Genomic DNA, 14,946 nt, shown 5'->3' with positions numbered 1-14,946 from the left:
CATTCCAACAAAACCAAAAAGGCATGGAAAAGAAATGGCGTCACTGAGCAAGCTGGGCAACATGATTTTTTGTTTGTTATTCATTCAACTAATCGCTTATGACCAGGCTCAGTATTGTTGGGCAACTGCCCAGGACATTCAGAATGGCTTGTTGCCAATCCCCTCTGTGCCCATCTGTGTGGTGGTGACAAAATGACCCTCTTGGGGCCCACTGAGGTAGAAGGGGGCCCATAAGGGAAGGTTTGCCAGCAGCTCCCTCAACTGCAGAGCTGGCTCTACTTCAGTTGTTTCCCTTATGATCACTGATGCTCAGGTGACATCAGAGCTGGGCATTCAGGCCACAGCTACTCGTAGGGTGGAGGCCAAAACCACTGTCATTCTCTGTTATCCGGAGTTTGTGGCATGGACATAACCAGTGCTTTTTTTGTTTTTTGTTTTTTGTTTAAAAAAAGGTGCAGGAACTCATAACTTGTTAATCTTTTATTTTATTTATTTATTTTTAAACCATTTTTTATTGGAGAAATAAAATATTTTTTATGTGCTTCCCCCCTAAAGATGAACTTACTTCTGAGCAGACATGCATAGGATTGGGCTGTCAATCTCCACATCCCCTTTTTCCCCTAGCTACTTTTTCTACACATGGGGAAAAATACTGTACAGGTGCACTTGTAGTGTGTAGTATGTAGTGTGGCACTACTTTGAGGAGAGGAAGCAGTGAATGGATTCCAAAAAATGGCTTACATGAGTTCCATGTAGTAAAATTACTCTAAGCAACTGTGGAAGTAAGAACAAAAAAGGAATTCTTACACGAGAGGGGTCCTTAGGTGCACATAGAAACAGCTACATTTGCAAACAAGCGATTAAATATGGTTTAATTCAGGTATCAGAATAGTCTGTGTCTTTGGGAAGGTGCTTGGCATGCAATTGTATGTTCTCTGCTGCCCTGAGCAGCTGCTGTGCATTGCTGGAGAGGAGCTGCAAATGCTGGCTGGCGGAGGGCATGCTTGTGGGGGAAGGATGAGGAGGATCTCTGGCAAGGCTGGACAGCACGTTGTACACACGTTGAATCCCTTTTCACCTGCCCTTAGCATGTGAAAACGGGTGCAGATATATATCTCTGCCAGGATTAAGAGCCCAATCCTAGGTATGTCTACTCTGAAGTAAGTCTTGTTCTAGTCAATGGAGCTTACTCCCAGGAAAGTGCCTAGGATTGTAGCCTAAGAGCCCAATCCTATGCATGTCTACTCAGAAGTCCACTTTAGTGAATGGGGCTTACTGTGGATAGGATGGCAGCCTCAGGGCCCAATCCTGTGCCTGTCTACTCAGAAGTCAGTCCCATTAGAGGCAGTGGAGCTTCCTCCCAGGAAAGTGTGGAGAGGACTGCAGCCTCAGAGCCAAAGCCTATGGCTGTCTACTCAGAAGTCAGTCCCACTAGAGGCAGTGGGGCTTCCTCCCAGGAAGGTGTGGAGAGGACTGCAGCCTCAGAGCCCCTCCTCTGCCTGTCTACTCAGGCTGCAAGGCTATGACACTTTCCCAGGAGTAAGCCCCATTGAACACAATGGAACTTACTTCTGAGTAGACATGCATAGGCTTGTGCTCTCAGGCTGCAAGGCTAAACACCCTTTCCCAGGAGCAAGCCCCATTGAGCACAATGAGACTTACTTCTGAGTAGACATGCCTAGGCTCATGCTGCAGATTGGCACGGGGGCTGCACCAGCCAGCTTCCTTCCCCTCTGCTAAGTACCTGGGCATTCCGTGGGTGCCATAGCCCATCTCCCTGGCTGGCTGTTCATCCTCCTCCTTGGCGTCGGCGCGTGTCCCCCGTGCCCTCCACCGACTTGGAAGCTGCGCGGGGAAGCAGAGCGCGGGGGGAGGGGAGGCGGGCTGGGCTCAGGCGAGAGCTTGGAGATGGGGGCAGGAGGGGGTCATTGTGCGGTCAGGCAGGGGCCAGGCGCCCGCCCACCCTGCACCCCCCAGCACCCACCCAGCGAATGCCTCTGTTTTGCTCCCCCCCTTCCTGGAATGCCTCCGAAGGGGAGGGGCCCCTGCAAAAAGGTGCTGGAACACCATCCCCCTGCGTTCCATTAGAAAAAAAGCCCTGGACATAACCAATCTGGAGCTGGAATTAGCCATAAGTGCATAAGAAAACCTCTGCATGAAGAGTCCAAGGGTACTTCTTGTCTAATTAGTTTACAGTAGTATTTCCTGGAAGTCCATGAGCAGAACATGAAGGGAACCATTTAGCAACTGGTTTCCCAAGCAACTGATAGGCAGTGTTGTACAACCTCTGGACATGAAATATCAATTTAATCATGGCCAACAACGTTGAATAGATATACCCTCCTGAAGCCTTTTAAGACCTAAGTGTAGATCAAATCCAATTTTCCCTCACTGATTTTTACCACTAGTTTTTTTTTTAAAACCACTACAGGTCAAAGGGAATCCTTTATTTTTTTTACCACTAGCTGTTTACAGAATCCCAAGCTTCACAGTATGGAGGTTGAGCAGAAACAACTGCATGGCTTAGGCTACTCAGCAGCTCTAACTTCTACCTTCCTGTCATCCATAAAATTGTTAACCAAACTGACAGCCCAATCCTATGCATGTCTACTCAGAAGTCAGTCCCATTTGAGTTGATGGGGCTTACTCCCAGGAAAGTGTGGATAGGATCGGGCTGTCCGTCTGTAGCACCACCTAGCAGATCTTGGTAACATAGGGTATGAATAGGGTGGTGGAGCACAATTGGTTCAGTGGCAGACCTCCCCTAGAGGTGTCCTGGGGCAAAGCTCTGTGAAGCTGCCCCCCCCATGTGAAGCCCCCCCCCCACTCACCTGGACCGACCCGGAGCCTTGTGTGACTCCAGGATCCAAGCCGTCTGAGGCTTCCCCGGAAAACCGGAAGCACAGTTTCTGCCCGCATTGGGAGCCTCATTAAGGCTTCTTCCCACATGGTCCTGGAGTTTTGTGAGTTCCGCACCCAGGGCATTTGCCCCATTCATCTAATGGGAGGTCCGCTGATGAATTGGTAGGATCGCTCAGCCACTGCTAGAGCTCCTCCAGGATGACCTTGCTAAAGGACTGAGCACAAATACGCTCCAGAGGCAGATCTCAGCGATTGCCAGTGTCTTAGACCACAAAGAGGGTGAAATGTTTTCCTCACATCCCCCATGTCAGAAAGTTTCTCAAGGGGGGTAGTGTTGCCTGACACATTGTCTTTACATGGATGGATGACATGTTTGTTTTCATGGTTGTGTGGTGCTGGGTGTATAGTATGGCCCAGGCTAGTCTCATGGCACTTGAATTGGATGGAAGGCAAGAGGCCTCAAATCCCATAGGCCTTAAAGAAGGCCCAACTGTAGCTTGGGAGAGCAATTACATCCCCCACTCCCCCCCCCCCAAATCTAGCTGTCTTCAGAGAAGTCATCCCCTGGGGGCTGGGGATAAGAATAGGCCCTCAGTTTGGCTGTACTTGTCGTTGGAGGTGACTAAACAGCCACCGGGTAGATGGGACTCGTCAGCCTGGGAAGGCAGCTCATCTGAGAGAAGGAAAACTCTGATCCCAAACCTCCACTGCCTTGTGGCTACATCCAGTTATGGAAAAGGCTTCAGGAGTCAACCTCGAGGCAAAATCCGGAGCCAGAGTCCCTGAGGCAGTTCATGACTGAACACAGTCACCTTCTGGCAACTCCTGTGACGCCGCTGGAACCGACCGTATTGGCCTCTGCCTTTCCATTGGACCATTTCAGCGACATGGAGAAGGGGGGATTTGCTGCATGGGTAGCAGTCTATCCTCCATATCTACTTTACCCAGGCTTCACGCACTAGAGAGGACACTCTGTTCCAGAACCACTATTCAGAGCGCGATACCATAGTCTTCCAGACTGAAGGATGCCAACACATTTCAGAGAAGCCTTTCCTTTCATTTCTTTTGGGAAAATTCCATGACTACTGGCTATGCTCTACTTGCATAGCACAGTTGAACATGTAAATAAAACCCAAATCCCAGGAGCTTCCTGACTTGGAGCAAACAAAGTTATTAACAACTCAAAAGAAGGGTGCTCAGCCCCAAATGTCCTCACCAACTCCATGGCCAAAGCTTGTTGCATGATAATTATGTCCCTGCTTTCCAAAGACCTCTTGGCCTCAAGGGTTTGTTACTGCATTCTCAGCAGAATGCAAAACAATTGAGGCTCCATCTTCAGCCACAGGTAGACCATCAAAAGCCATCAAGATACAAAAGAAAGGTCATTGACGAGTTCATCCCACAATAGCATTATTCTTTCCTGTGTGGATTTAAGATATAAACAGCTAGATGCAAGGCTCCTCATGTTCTTTGTTCATCTACCTGCCTTGTTTCTGTTGCTATCTCTTGCAGAGCTGCTGGTGCCATGTCAAGCACCCCCATTCCCTCCACTCCCCAAGAACCACTGGGCCAAGCAACACCCAGGACTCATAACAAAATGCTTACTTCCTTTCCAAGCTTCCTCCTTTCTCCCCTACTCCCTTTTCAGCCATTGCACTGGCGTACAATAAGAGTAGGATTATACTGTCATTTGCCCCAGCTAGTCCAGCACACTCCTGAGTCACACAGGCAACCCAAGTAGGCAACCCAAGTAGGGAAGGAGGTGGGTCGATGCAATGGATGCAAATGAGATCAGTGCCCTGCTCTGGCAGCCTCTTCCATTCTAGTGTGGAGGAAGGAACTTATATGCTAACAGAGCTTTCTGACACAATCATTAGTGTTGCATTTAGATGTGGGAAATGTAGGGTCCCACCCCTGCTCAGCTCTGACACTGCCTTGGTTGGGTCAGCATCTCTCAGCCATGGTTATCTTGGTTGGGTCAGCATCTCTTAGCCATGGTTATCGTGAGGCTAAAATGCAATTCGAACTTCCTGGCGGTATTGGTGGTTTGCAAATCAACGAACAGAAGTGCTCCCTCATCCTTGTTACAACTTCACCTGCTCCAAGCCTGCTTCCTCCATGAGATGCACATGTGGCACAACTTATGTGACTGTGTGATGATGATTCGTGTAAACTAGGAAGGAAAAGAGATGCATATGTAACACTTGTGAGCTCGGAGGCCTTGGTATTCCCAATGGATTTTGTAATGCGTTGCAGCTAGGGACTATGTTGCAGTGAGGGCAAAACCTGCCAGCTCCTGACTGCGACCAATACTGTAGTGCTGTGCAGTTAGATGCAGTTTGCCCTCCATGATCCTTGCAGATGACAGGCCCTCTGCCTCACTTGCTTCCCTTGCCCAAACAATGGGCACTTTTGCTTGATTTGAATAAAGGCAAAATGCCCTCAGTGGGCTCCCTTAGCAGAAAGTTGGCAAATCATTCATCCAGCGCACACATGCAATACACAGACATTCTGCAGGCCATGCACACAGGCTAACTGAATGCATAACTTTATTAAATAAATGCTTTGTCATGAGAAAAGACAAAGATCAAAGAGTAACATAAATTATAAGTTGAATAAATAGTATACAGCAATCTTCACTTTTTAATAAAATGTGAGATTCTTTTTTTTCTTTTAAGTACAAAATGCTAAACAGAGCATTACACTCCTCATCCATTGTCAGTTTTTCACAAACTGCTTTTTTTCCCCCCACCGGTAAGAGTATGAATATTCTTGTTTACTGCAAAAGAAAAACGAAAGAAAACAAAAACAAAATATCCACAGAGCTACTGTATGTATGTAAAGCTATTCAAAGCTACCGTAAAATGTGTAGTGAGTATTTCTGCGTAATGATAAAAACCAAGTAGGTAACTCGGAATCGTGTGTGGTGTTAACTGTGCTACCATGGGCGATAACTGCGTTATAGAAAAGAGCTGTCCCAGTGGTGTTGTGGGAGGGGCTTAAGAATCGGACAGAGTAGGAAATGGAGTGATGCCCCCCCCATGCATTAGCCAAGGTGCTCAAACCAGGAAGGCGGCCGGACTGCAGTGACCTGTCAGCTGCTGAAGTTGTTGATGCTCTGTTAAAGAGGGGGAGAGAAAGAGACAAAGTGGAGAAATAGTGCAATATGCTCTAGTGGTTTCAAAATAAAACTGTCCACTGCAGCACTGACAAGGAATATCTTGGCTTGAAAGGAGGTCTTGGCTCCCCTGGATATTGTATTTCATAGGATATATAAGCTGCAGTGGGACCCTCTAGAGAGAGATCTCTGGGTTCCCAATTCCCACCCTCTTCTACAAGACCAGAAAGCTGCCTTGGAGGCTACAGATTACCCAGATGTTCTTCCGCATTTTCCTAGTGAACCTTGCCTCCAAAACCCCTCTCTGCACTTCTACTGTGTGCAGTCTCTGAGATCCATGACTCTGAAGGTAGTTTCCCCACTGCTTTGTCTTTTATCTCTTTCTCATCACCGCCCATCCCAATTAGCTACTCTGATGGGGAAGGCTCTTTATTTGAACATCAAATGAATGGGTGAGCCATTTATCCTTTTGCCAACCATGGAGGCAACTGTCATGCTGGGTAACTTTTGATTCCTCCAGTGGTCCTTGTAGCTGAGTGTGTAGGTAAGCAATGAGTAAAAGGGATTGAAGCATATAGTTGCCAGCCGGAGGGAAGGAGGGGAAATCTGTTCAATCAGCACCATGTTTAAAGCTGAGATGGCTTTGGATTATCCTGCACAACTGGATTCGGCAATTCTTAGATGTCTGTGACCCACAGGTGGCTTGTAATGAGTGAGATCTTAAAGAATGAGTTGCCAGAAATGGGCCCTGTCGATAATGTGGCACAGGAGATGGCCTTGGAAATGGATTGAAAGGTGGATAAAGAACAAAACTGAAGACTACAATCCTATATGCACTTTCCTGGAAATAAGCCCAATTGAGCACGAGACTTACTTCTCAATGCATAGTATTGTGCTGTAATTCTAGTGGCAGACCCTGTGTATTTAACATTTCAGAACTGCTGTTAAAACTAGCTTGAGTTCAAATAGTTTTTGTTCCCATTTGTCCCTTACACTAGTGCTTAGAAAACTACAGGATTGGCTGTGAAGGACCTCTGCTTTTGATATTCATGAATTCATGAAGGTCTTTTTAGAAGCATGAATGAATGTGATGGTTAAAGGCAGCCACCATGTTCTCAAATCCCATTTCTAACCATGCTCTGCATTCTGCAACCCTTGGTATGCGCTCCTAGGATCTCTACCAGCTTTATTTAAGCACTGTCTTTTTATGCTCTTATGTGAGACTCATCCAAGGTCATGGCAGTGATTAGCTCACAACCTATTAAGTGCACAGAAAGAAGCAAGCCACTTTTTGTTTCAAGCACACTTTTGTTGGTGGCATGGTCCTTGTGTAGCTCTCCACTGGAGAAAAAACAATGATGACACTTCTGGATAAGGTGCACCAGGAACTGGCCTTTCTTAGAATGTTGATAACTTTGCAGAATGAAGGTTAGGACAACAGGTTCCCTGCCTTTCAGGTGGGTTCTGAGTGCTGCTGCAAGAAAGGTAGATAGGCTGTCTTTCTAACTGCTCAAGTCCACATCTCCTTTATGTTCTCTGTGCTGGGCAAGTCATGCTTGAACAAAATGGACAAATGATATGTGCTGTTACAAGGCAGTAACAAAAAAATACGTATCAAAAAAGAAAGAAGGAAAGGAGGAAAGGGATTCAAGATGGTTTTGGCTGAAAGCAGTCTAGGACAACCAAGAGACTACCTCCATCATTTGGGGAAGGGGGTTAAGTGGAATTTTAATGGCATTTTTTCATTTTGTGGGGAAAATATCACCCAAATGCTCTGCATTTGAAAATGTTATTGGGGCAGGCGGGGTGGATTTCAATTTCCCTCCCTGTTTCTTTGTAGTTTTTGCACAAAAGGATAGGAAATACACATGTGAACCAGAAGCCTCCTCAGCACTTCCATAAACATCAGACCAAATTTTGAACCTCTGATCCAGATTTTCATGCCAGTTCCCAGCAGTGAACCCCACCCATCATTGGGAAGACTATAAATTGTTGGCTTTTTAAAGCTATTCTGGAGCCCAGTGGAACATTACTGAACATGGAAGGGGTGGGAATAAAACCCACCAGTCACTTTCATGCAGTAGCCATTCTGTCCCGACGATTCCTGATTTCCCTTTGAACTGTACTAGTATGTTGTGTGTTGTGAGTGTCCTTCGAGTACTTTGACCAATGGCTCTCTTTGCTGATGTTCAGCAGACAGCACAGCTTGTTCCGCCTGCTCACACGTAAGAAACCAGCTCTCTTGTCATGTTTCTGATTAGCACATTGTCTGGGTGTGCTTGCAGCCAGCCACACCAGTGTCCTTGAGTTCTTTGGAGTCCTTCTCCAGGAGAGAATGATCACCAAGGGTTCCATTTCTTTCGCACCCTCAAGTCCATTGCCACATTCTGAAGTGTTTTCATGGCTACTAATTTCATTGACTTCCCCCAATGCTAGGGACTTTTGATGGACATTCCTTTTTTCTCTTGCATTCTCATTCATCAGGAAGGACCTTTGTCATGGCAATGTCCATGGAAACATACCAAGAAGTTAAAAAGGTTAGCAAACAAAAAGGGGGAGAGGGTTAGGGGGAGGGGGTTAGTGGTCTGCCCAAGCCTGAATGTGACAGTTGTCAAATCAATGGGTTTCCTGGGCGGTTATGTGCCATCTAATTGTTCGGCAGCTCAAAGACTTTTTTTCTTTTTCCTGAAAGAGGCCACTATGCCTTTAACGGTGGCCCAGCAGCCACATATTCAAAAGGTGTAGCTTTTCCCAGCAAAGAGATGAGGGTGAAAACCTCACACATGTAAGTTCTGCCTGCCATGCAGTTTTTAAAGAATCAAGCCCTCTGCCAGGAAAAAAGGAGTGTTCACCTACTCGGTGTTAGTTACTCAAGTATGCTTGGAAAGAGCAGAGTCCTCCATCTACAGAGACTTTCAGATAAAGGTGGTAAAATGCTTTTCTAACTGGATCATTTACAAGTTTATAAATGAGGAAGTAACCCTCTTCAAACTGTCTTTGGACATGATCACTATTTGAGTGAAATACTAAGGCTTTTAAAAAACCCTTATCCTTCCAGTGGAAGTCTACAGGTCCATTTGCACAGGCAATTATCATTTTGTGCTTTTTAAAAGTTGGCGGGATGTTTTGCAGGACACAGTGTTGCTTCATCTAGGGTCATAATCCTGCATATGTGGGTGACCTCCTTGACCACCTCTGATTTACACAAGAGGTGGTCTGGCTTCCTCACAGGATTCAGGTCAAAGGGCTTTCTGAGAAGAAAAAGGGGCTTGTTCAACAAAAGAGTAAACATGTGCACACATCTGTATTTACACAGAAAAGGGATATACAAATGACACCTTAAATAATCAGGTCAAACCTCTTTCTTACTGCCCAGGAAACAGTCCCTTAAGGAACTGAGAGCTTTTGATACTTAATTATTAGCTTCATTTTTTGTCCTGCCATAGAGCCTATTGTTCTCTGACTCAGTTTCCTTTATTAAAAAGAAAACCAGAGAAAGGGAGGGAGGGAGGGAGGGAGGGAAGAAATAAACCTTAGTCTGAGTGTAGGGGGTCTAGAAATGAATGTGTGAAAAAAACAACAGATCATCAAAGTGGACTGAATAGTGAAAGGCCTGCTTGTCCTAGGATTCTGCTTGTCAAACTAGCTACTTTTAAATTTTGCGATATTAAAGAAAAAAGGAAAAGACCATTCAAGTGCTTCCAGGAGCTTCCTACATCAGAGCTGCCCGGATGGCTGTGGGATTCTGGGAGGGCTGTGTCCCAAGGAAGATGGCTGGCTTGTCTTCTTTTCACTTTTTTTTGTTTTGTTTTACTTAACGTGTTGCCTTTTTCCCTTCAGACTCTGTCGTTGTCACTGCAAGGAGTCGATGACACGTTGTAGATTCCGAGGTCCTCAGTTTCGTAAATGAAAGGAATCGGTCTCCTGGGGCATCATGAGGCGTGGGTGGGATAGGGGAAGGGTTCTGGCAGGGCGGGACAAGAGGGATGTTCACTCAGTATTGCTACTGTCAAAGTTGTGACACTGGAGATCTCCGGCAACATAATCTGTTCCCGGCAGCTTCAGTCCATACTTGTCCACACACCAGCACAGGCCGCGCTTTCGGCCCCGGGATGGCTTGCACTGGGGAGGGGGATGAAAGAACAACAATGAGAGGAGAACATCTGGGGAGGAACACTGATCTTTCACTCTTGCTTCCTTCCTGGGAAGGAGACATCATCTTGACCTCAGAGGAACTTCTATTGATTCTGAGGATAGGGACACCAGCTAGACCTGAATGCTGGAACAAGCAGGGTTGGACTTCTTTCTAGCCATGGCTGCTAAATGATCAGGAAAACAAACTGGCCTGGCCTGCTCTTGCACTTTTAGCACAGAAATCAGCAGGTGAAGCTTTTCACAGAATGGAGAGAAGCATTATAGCCGGCTAATTCTGCAGATCAAGCTATTGTTTGAAGCACAGAAGCAGGAGTTTATAAATCAACCTCCTTCTACCCTGCAGCCTGAGTGACCCTTGGCAAGTCATTTAAGGCTAGTGTACTATTGCCGTTTTTCCTGGGGTTTCCCTTTGGCTTCTCCTGAGAACTTCAGAAACATACTGCTTGTGAACCAAGCATTTAATATTACTGACTCTTACTACATATGTTACTCTGAAGGTACTTTGACCCATGCCATTTTTCTGCTTAAAATTCCTTCCCTAACTGCTACTTGCTCTGATCTCCCCTCCACCCGGTAGCTAGCTAGGGAAATTTTAAATGGGAAAATGATGCAGGGTGAAAAGGTCAAACCCCCTCCCTCCCTTGCCATGGTCCCAGTTCAAACCCCTCCCCCCCAATGGTTTCCAGTAACACAAAAGAACAATGGGAAATCCTGTTCAGGGGACTTCCATTTCATGCCTAGTTGTGCCTAGAAGGGACATAAAACCTTCCATCTTTACATTTTGCAAACAAGTGCCTACTAGGAGATTGGGTTCATTGATCCAAAACTGTGTGAAAGAGAGGACTATTATCCCCCGGCTCACTGCTCATGTTTGCAAAGTTTGTCCAGTAGGAGCTTATACCTGTTTCCTTTTGTAGAATCCTTTCCTGTCACAATTAGGAAGGTGGACAGCACGGGGGATCATTCGTTGGCTAGATTTGAGTTCCTGCAGCGATGCCTCCATCTGCCTACGGCAAGGGCCCTGAAAACAGGGAACAGTAAGGGGGGAGAACACAGTTATGACCTGATAGAGGTTGTACCCAGAGCCCAAGATCAAGGAGGCAGAAGCACAGAGTTTCAAAGAGAGGGTGAGATTAACTGGAATGCTAAATAAGATATTGAACATATTGGGAACAACCCAATTTATCTGAGACTGTGAAGGGTATTCCTACACTCCTGCCTGTGCTGCGTACTTCCACAGTTTCTCACAGTTGAGAACATAGTGGCTGTTCCTTTAGTCACATGCCAGGGAAGCAGCAGCTACATTTCCTACCAGTGAGATTTTGGCAGCCTTCCTGGTTTTATGAAGAGTAGAATGACTCTACTCTGTATACTCTCAAGAGATTTCAACAGTGAGATTAGTAGGAGTGCCAGCGATAGGATGCCGCCATCCTCATTATGCCTCAGTAAAGGTGGGTGGGCAGAGGAAATTGTCTTGTATAGGAGGAGTAGAACCTCAGAAAATACTTGAAAGTGGAGCCTCTTTGACCCTCAGTGGAGCACTCAGTGGAGCTCAGAAGCCTCTGAGCTATCTCAGTTTCTAGAAGAAAATATTATTTCACTTGCGACTTAATCTTACAGCAGTACAATGTGTATCCATTCTTCCCCACCCCACTGGCCTAGGTCAGGCCTGCACAATTTATGACCCTAAAAGCCACAGGTCAATGCTGTGGTCGGTCACAGGTACAGTCTCTCAGATATGCTAAGAGTCAATCTACCATCATTTTTGCTGTCTAGGCCGGGGACAACGATGACGATGAAATGTAAGTCAGTCATTAAACAGTTCTGCCTAACTACAAAAAAATGAGACTTGACCTATAATCCTATCCACACTTACTTGGGAGCAAGCCCCATTGACTATAATGGGACTTACTTCTGAGTAGACATGCCTAGAATTGGGCTCATGGAGTGTTATGCTCCAAAAGATGTCCTGATTCATATAGTCAGTCTACTAATTTTTGTTGCAATTAGTTTGAGGTTTACTTTTTTTCTTCATAAAATGCCTTCTATCAAGCACCTGCAAGGCCAGGACCTGCAAGGTAGCTGCTAACTGCCCTGCGAAAAAGCTCAGCAGCTATCTTGAAAACTGCAGGAGCTAACTGACCTGCAAAGAGCTCTGCTTTCTACAGTTTGCAGGAAGCTGAGCTGCTGCAGTTTGCAAGCATCTGTAAATATAGATAGATAAATGTGTCTTAATTGATAAAGAATTCAAAAAAGCTGAGATTTTTATTTTTTATTTTATTTTCTGGGGATAAATGGGAAAGAAAGAGTGCATTCATTAAAGTTCATTAGGGCTGCCACATTAAGAGCAATAGATTAACTTTTTTTGCAAATGAATAAAAATAAATAATATTACTTTGTGTGTGTGTGTGTGTGTGTGTGTGTGTGTAAACCTAGGCGGGTACGGCTCAGTGGCAGACCTCTCACTCATTTGATGGGGCAAATGCCCAAGCGCAGAGCCTTGCACAGCTTTAGGACCCCATGGAAGCTCCAATATAGTTGGAAACTGCTTCCGGTTTTCCGGAAGCACAATTTAAAGTGTCAGGGAACTTTCAGGAGGGTTCCCCAATGCATCCTGGAGTCACACAAGGCATCATGCATGCATGGTAAGTGGGGGGGGGGCGGATTTACATGGGGAGGTGCCATTGAAGACATTTGCTCTAGTGTGCAGGGCTGGGGCGGTCTGCCACAGGTCCCAATAGAGTGTTGTTTTAAAAAGTGTCTCCCAGTGCTAAAAAGTTTGGGAACCACCATTCTAGCACCTTCCATTTAAAAGGCTATCAGGTAGCAGGATATCCAGGCAGGGAAAGAACTGTGCCTGAAAGCTTGGAGAACCCTTGCCAGTCAGCATGGACAGTACTTCACTCTTTTGTGAAGCAGTCAAGGGAATGTTTTTCGCATGCTAACTATTCAGGGATGGCCAAATTGCAGCTTGTGAGCCACATGCGGCTCTTTGACATGAAAGATATGGCTCTTGAAAATATGTTGGCCGAGTTCCTTTCTGCATGACAATTATTATAAAAAGTAAATAGGAAATTTTCAGGCATTATAATTATTTGCTTGGTATAAACTGAGAGTCTCCTGGATTCAAACCTAAGTTTAAAGTTCATGGTGAGCAAATATATTTAAGAATTTAAATGCTCCTTAAATATTGCAGCTCTCAAACATCTCTCCAGCAGCTTTCAGTCATCTGAAGTTCATCGTAGATGGCTCTTACATTAAGCACGTTCGGCCACCCCTGCTTCAAGGGAAATAGACACCCTTAGACACAGGAAATAGACACAAGCATATACGGGGTTAACCAGTTTAACTGGCATGTAACATATATCCTGTAATCTATGATAGGGTCCTTCTCACCATCTCCCAAGGAATTCTGAGAATTGTAATTTGGCAAGGTCACTGAATAGTCCCTGGGCTGGTTTGGATGATACTTTCAGTTGTCACGTAGCCCTGACAAGAGTCACACCTACCAGTTCAAACTCTGGTCTCAGCTCAGGGGCGGCCACCCGAGGGTGTGCTGTGTTTTCTGCCCCTCCAACGATCTTGGATAAAGTAAGCTTCTTCCTGCGGTCCTTCTTCAGGGCCTCGGCCTTTAGCTCTGAGAGGCGCCCATGTCCTTTTCGGAACATTTTGGGTGAGAAGGTCTCCTCTGCCATCTCTGATGTAGTTGGATCCTCATGCTCTCGGGATTCTCTTTCTGGATGGGAGAAAATGAGAAGAGTGTTCAAGATTGGGCACCATTTTCATCTGTTTACTTGGGTTTTTTTAATTGTCATTTGTATCACTACTAGAAGATCAATGCAGAGTAATTCAGAGATTTTGTGTTTGTCAGTTCTCCTGTGAGCATTCCTATGTAACAACTGAAGAAAACTGGAATATCTTTAGGGTCACCTGACACAGTACAAGGGTTTCACAAAGTCTTGCCAGCTATAGCTCAGGATTGCTGCACAAGGTGTTGATTTCAGGAGTGGGTATGAATTGCTTTTGCCACCATTCCAGGTGAGCTACTTTGCAATGCAGTGTGTTTTTAGTAGTGCAGCATGGGAGTTGGATGGCAACTTCAGTGGCCCTAGAAGGAGCAGAATTGTCTTGTCCTGGGAGACTCCCAAGCTACATCAGTACATTCCTTTTTGATGAGGATTACAAGATTCAGTGTATTGGGCTGCGGCTGCCACTTGCGGAAAAGCTGAAACAGATGCACACAGTAGCTAGAAAGAAATGGCCCTCCAAGTCTGCATGGTCTGGGTTGATGGTTATGGGCTGAATTTCCTGAGAACCTGGTTGCTGTTGCTGCCACAGCAACTGGCAGAAGGATTATACAAAGGGGGTATGGGTGAAATACCTGCTATGCATAAATGGACCTATTACAGCCCCAACATCCTATTTTTTTTTCCTTTTGGAAAAAGAGCTTGGGAATTTGGAGCTGGGAAAGAGTGGGGGAGAGATATCTCCAGAGAGAGGAGGGCCCATATTTTCTATGCTTCAGAGCACCCACACCTAAGGTGCTTTTCTCATCACACCTTAACATGCAGTTTGAACCCTACAGAGGGAAAGCAGCTTGCTCAGGAGCAATTTGGAGTGGAGAAGCTGCAGGCATGGAAAGGGTTAAGCCTCCCTCCATGGCTTATGTACATTCAAAGCTCTCTTCTGAATCTGAATTTTTCTAAATAAAAAAAATTTAAACATTGGGTCTTAATATGCGCAAACGGCTGACATGCACCCATTTTTTGCCCTCAGTGCCTGATGTCTCTGAAAATGAATGCTACCTTTCA

At 45.7% G+C, this 14,946-nt stretch overlaps 1 protein-coding gene across 1 annotated transcript in view; it reads right to left on the bottom strand.

Moving 5' to 3' along the window:
• Positions 1-5,394: 5,394 nt before the first annotated feature.
• The window catches only part of IGFBP5 (insulin like growth factor binding protein 5), a 45,181-nt gene continuing 35,629 nt past the window's right edge, over positions 5,395-14,946 (bottom strand). The window contains exons 2-4 of the mRNA XM_066611676.1: positions 13,645-13,871; positions 11,037-11,156; positions 5,395-10,102 (exon numbers count right to left, since the gene is read on the bottom strand). Coding sequence (XP_066467773.1) covers positions 9,971-10,102; positions 11,037-11,156; positions 13,645-13,871 — 479 coding nt within the window. The 3' untranslated portion in view covers positions 5,395-9,970. The remainder of the gene's footprint in view (positions 10,103-11,036; positions 11,157-13,644; positions 13,872-14,946) is intronic.

The sequence above is a fragment of the Tiliqua scincoides genome, chromosome 1 (assembly GCF_035046505.1).
Source record: "Tiliqua scincoides isolate rTilSci1 chromosome 1, rTilSci1.hap2, whole genome shotgun sequence".
Taxonomy (NCBI): Eukaryota; Metazoa; Chordata; class Lepidosauria; order Squamata; family Scincidae; genus Tiliqua; species Tiliqua scincoides.
The sequence above is the reverse complement of the archived record's forward strand: the minus strand, read 5'-3'. Positions and strand labels throughout refer to the sequence as shown.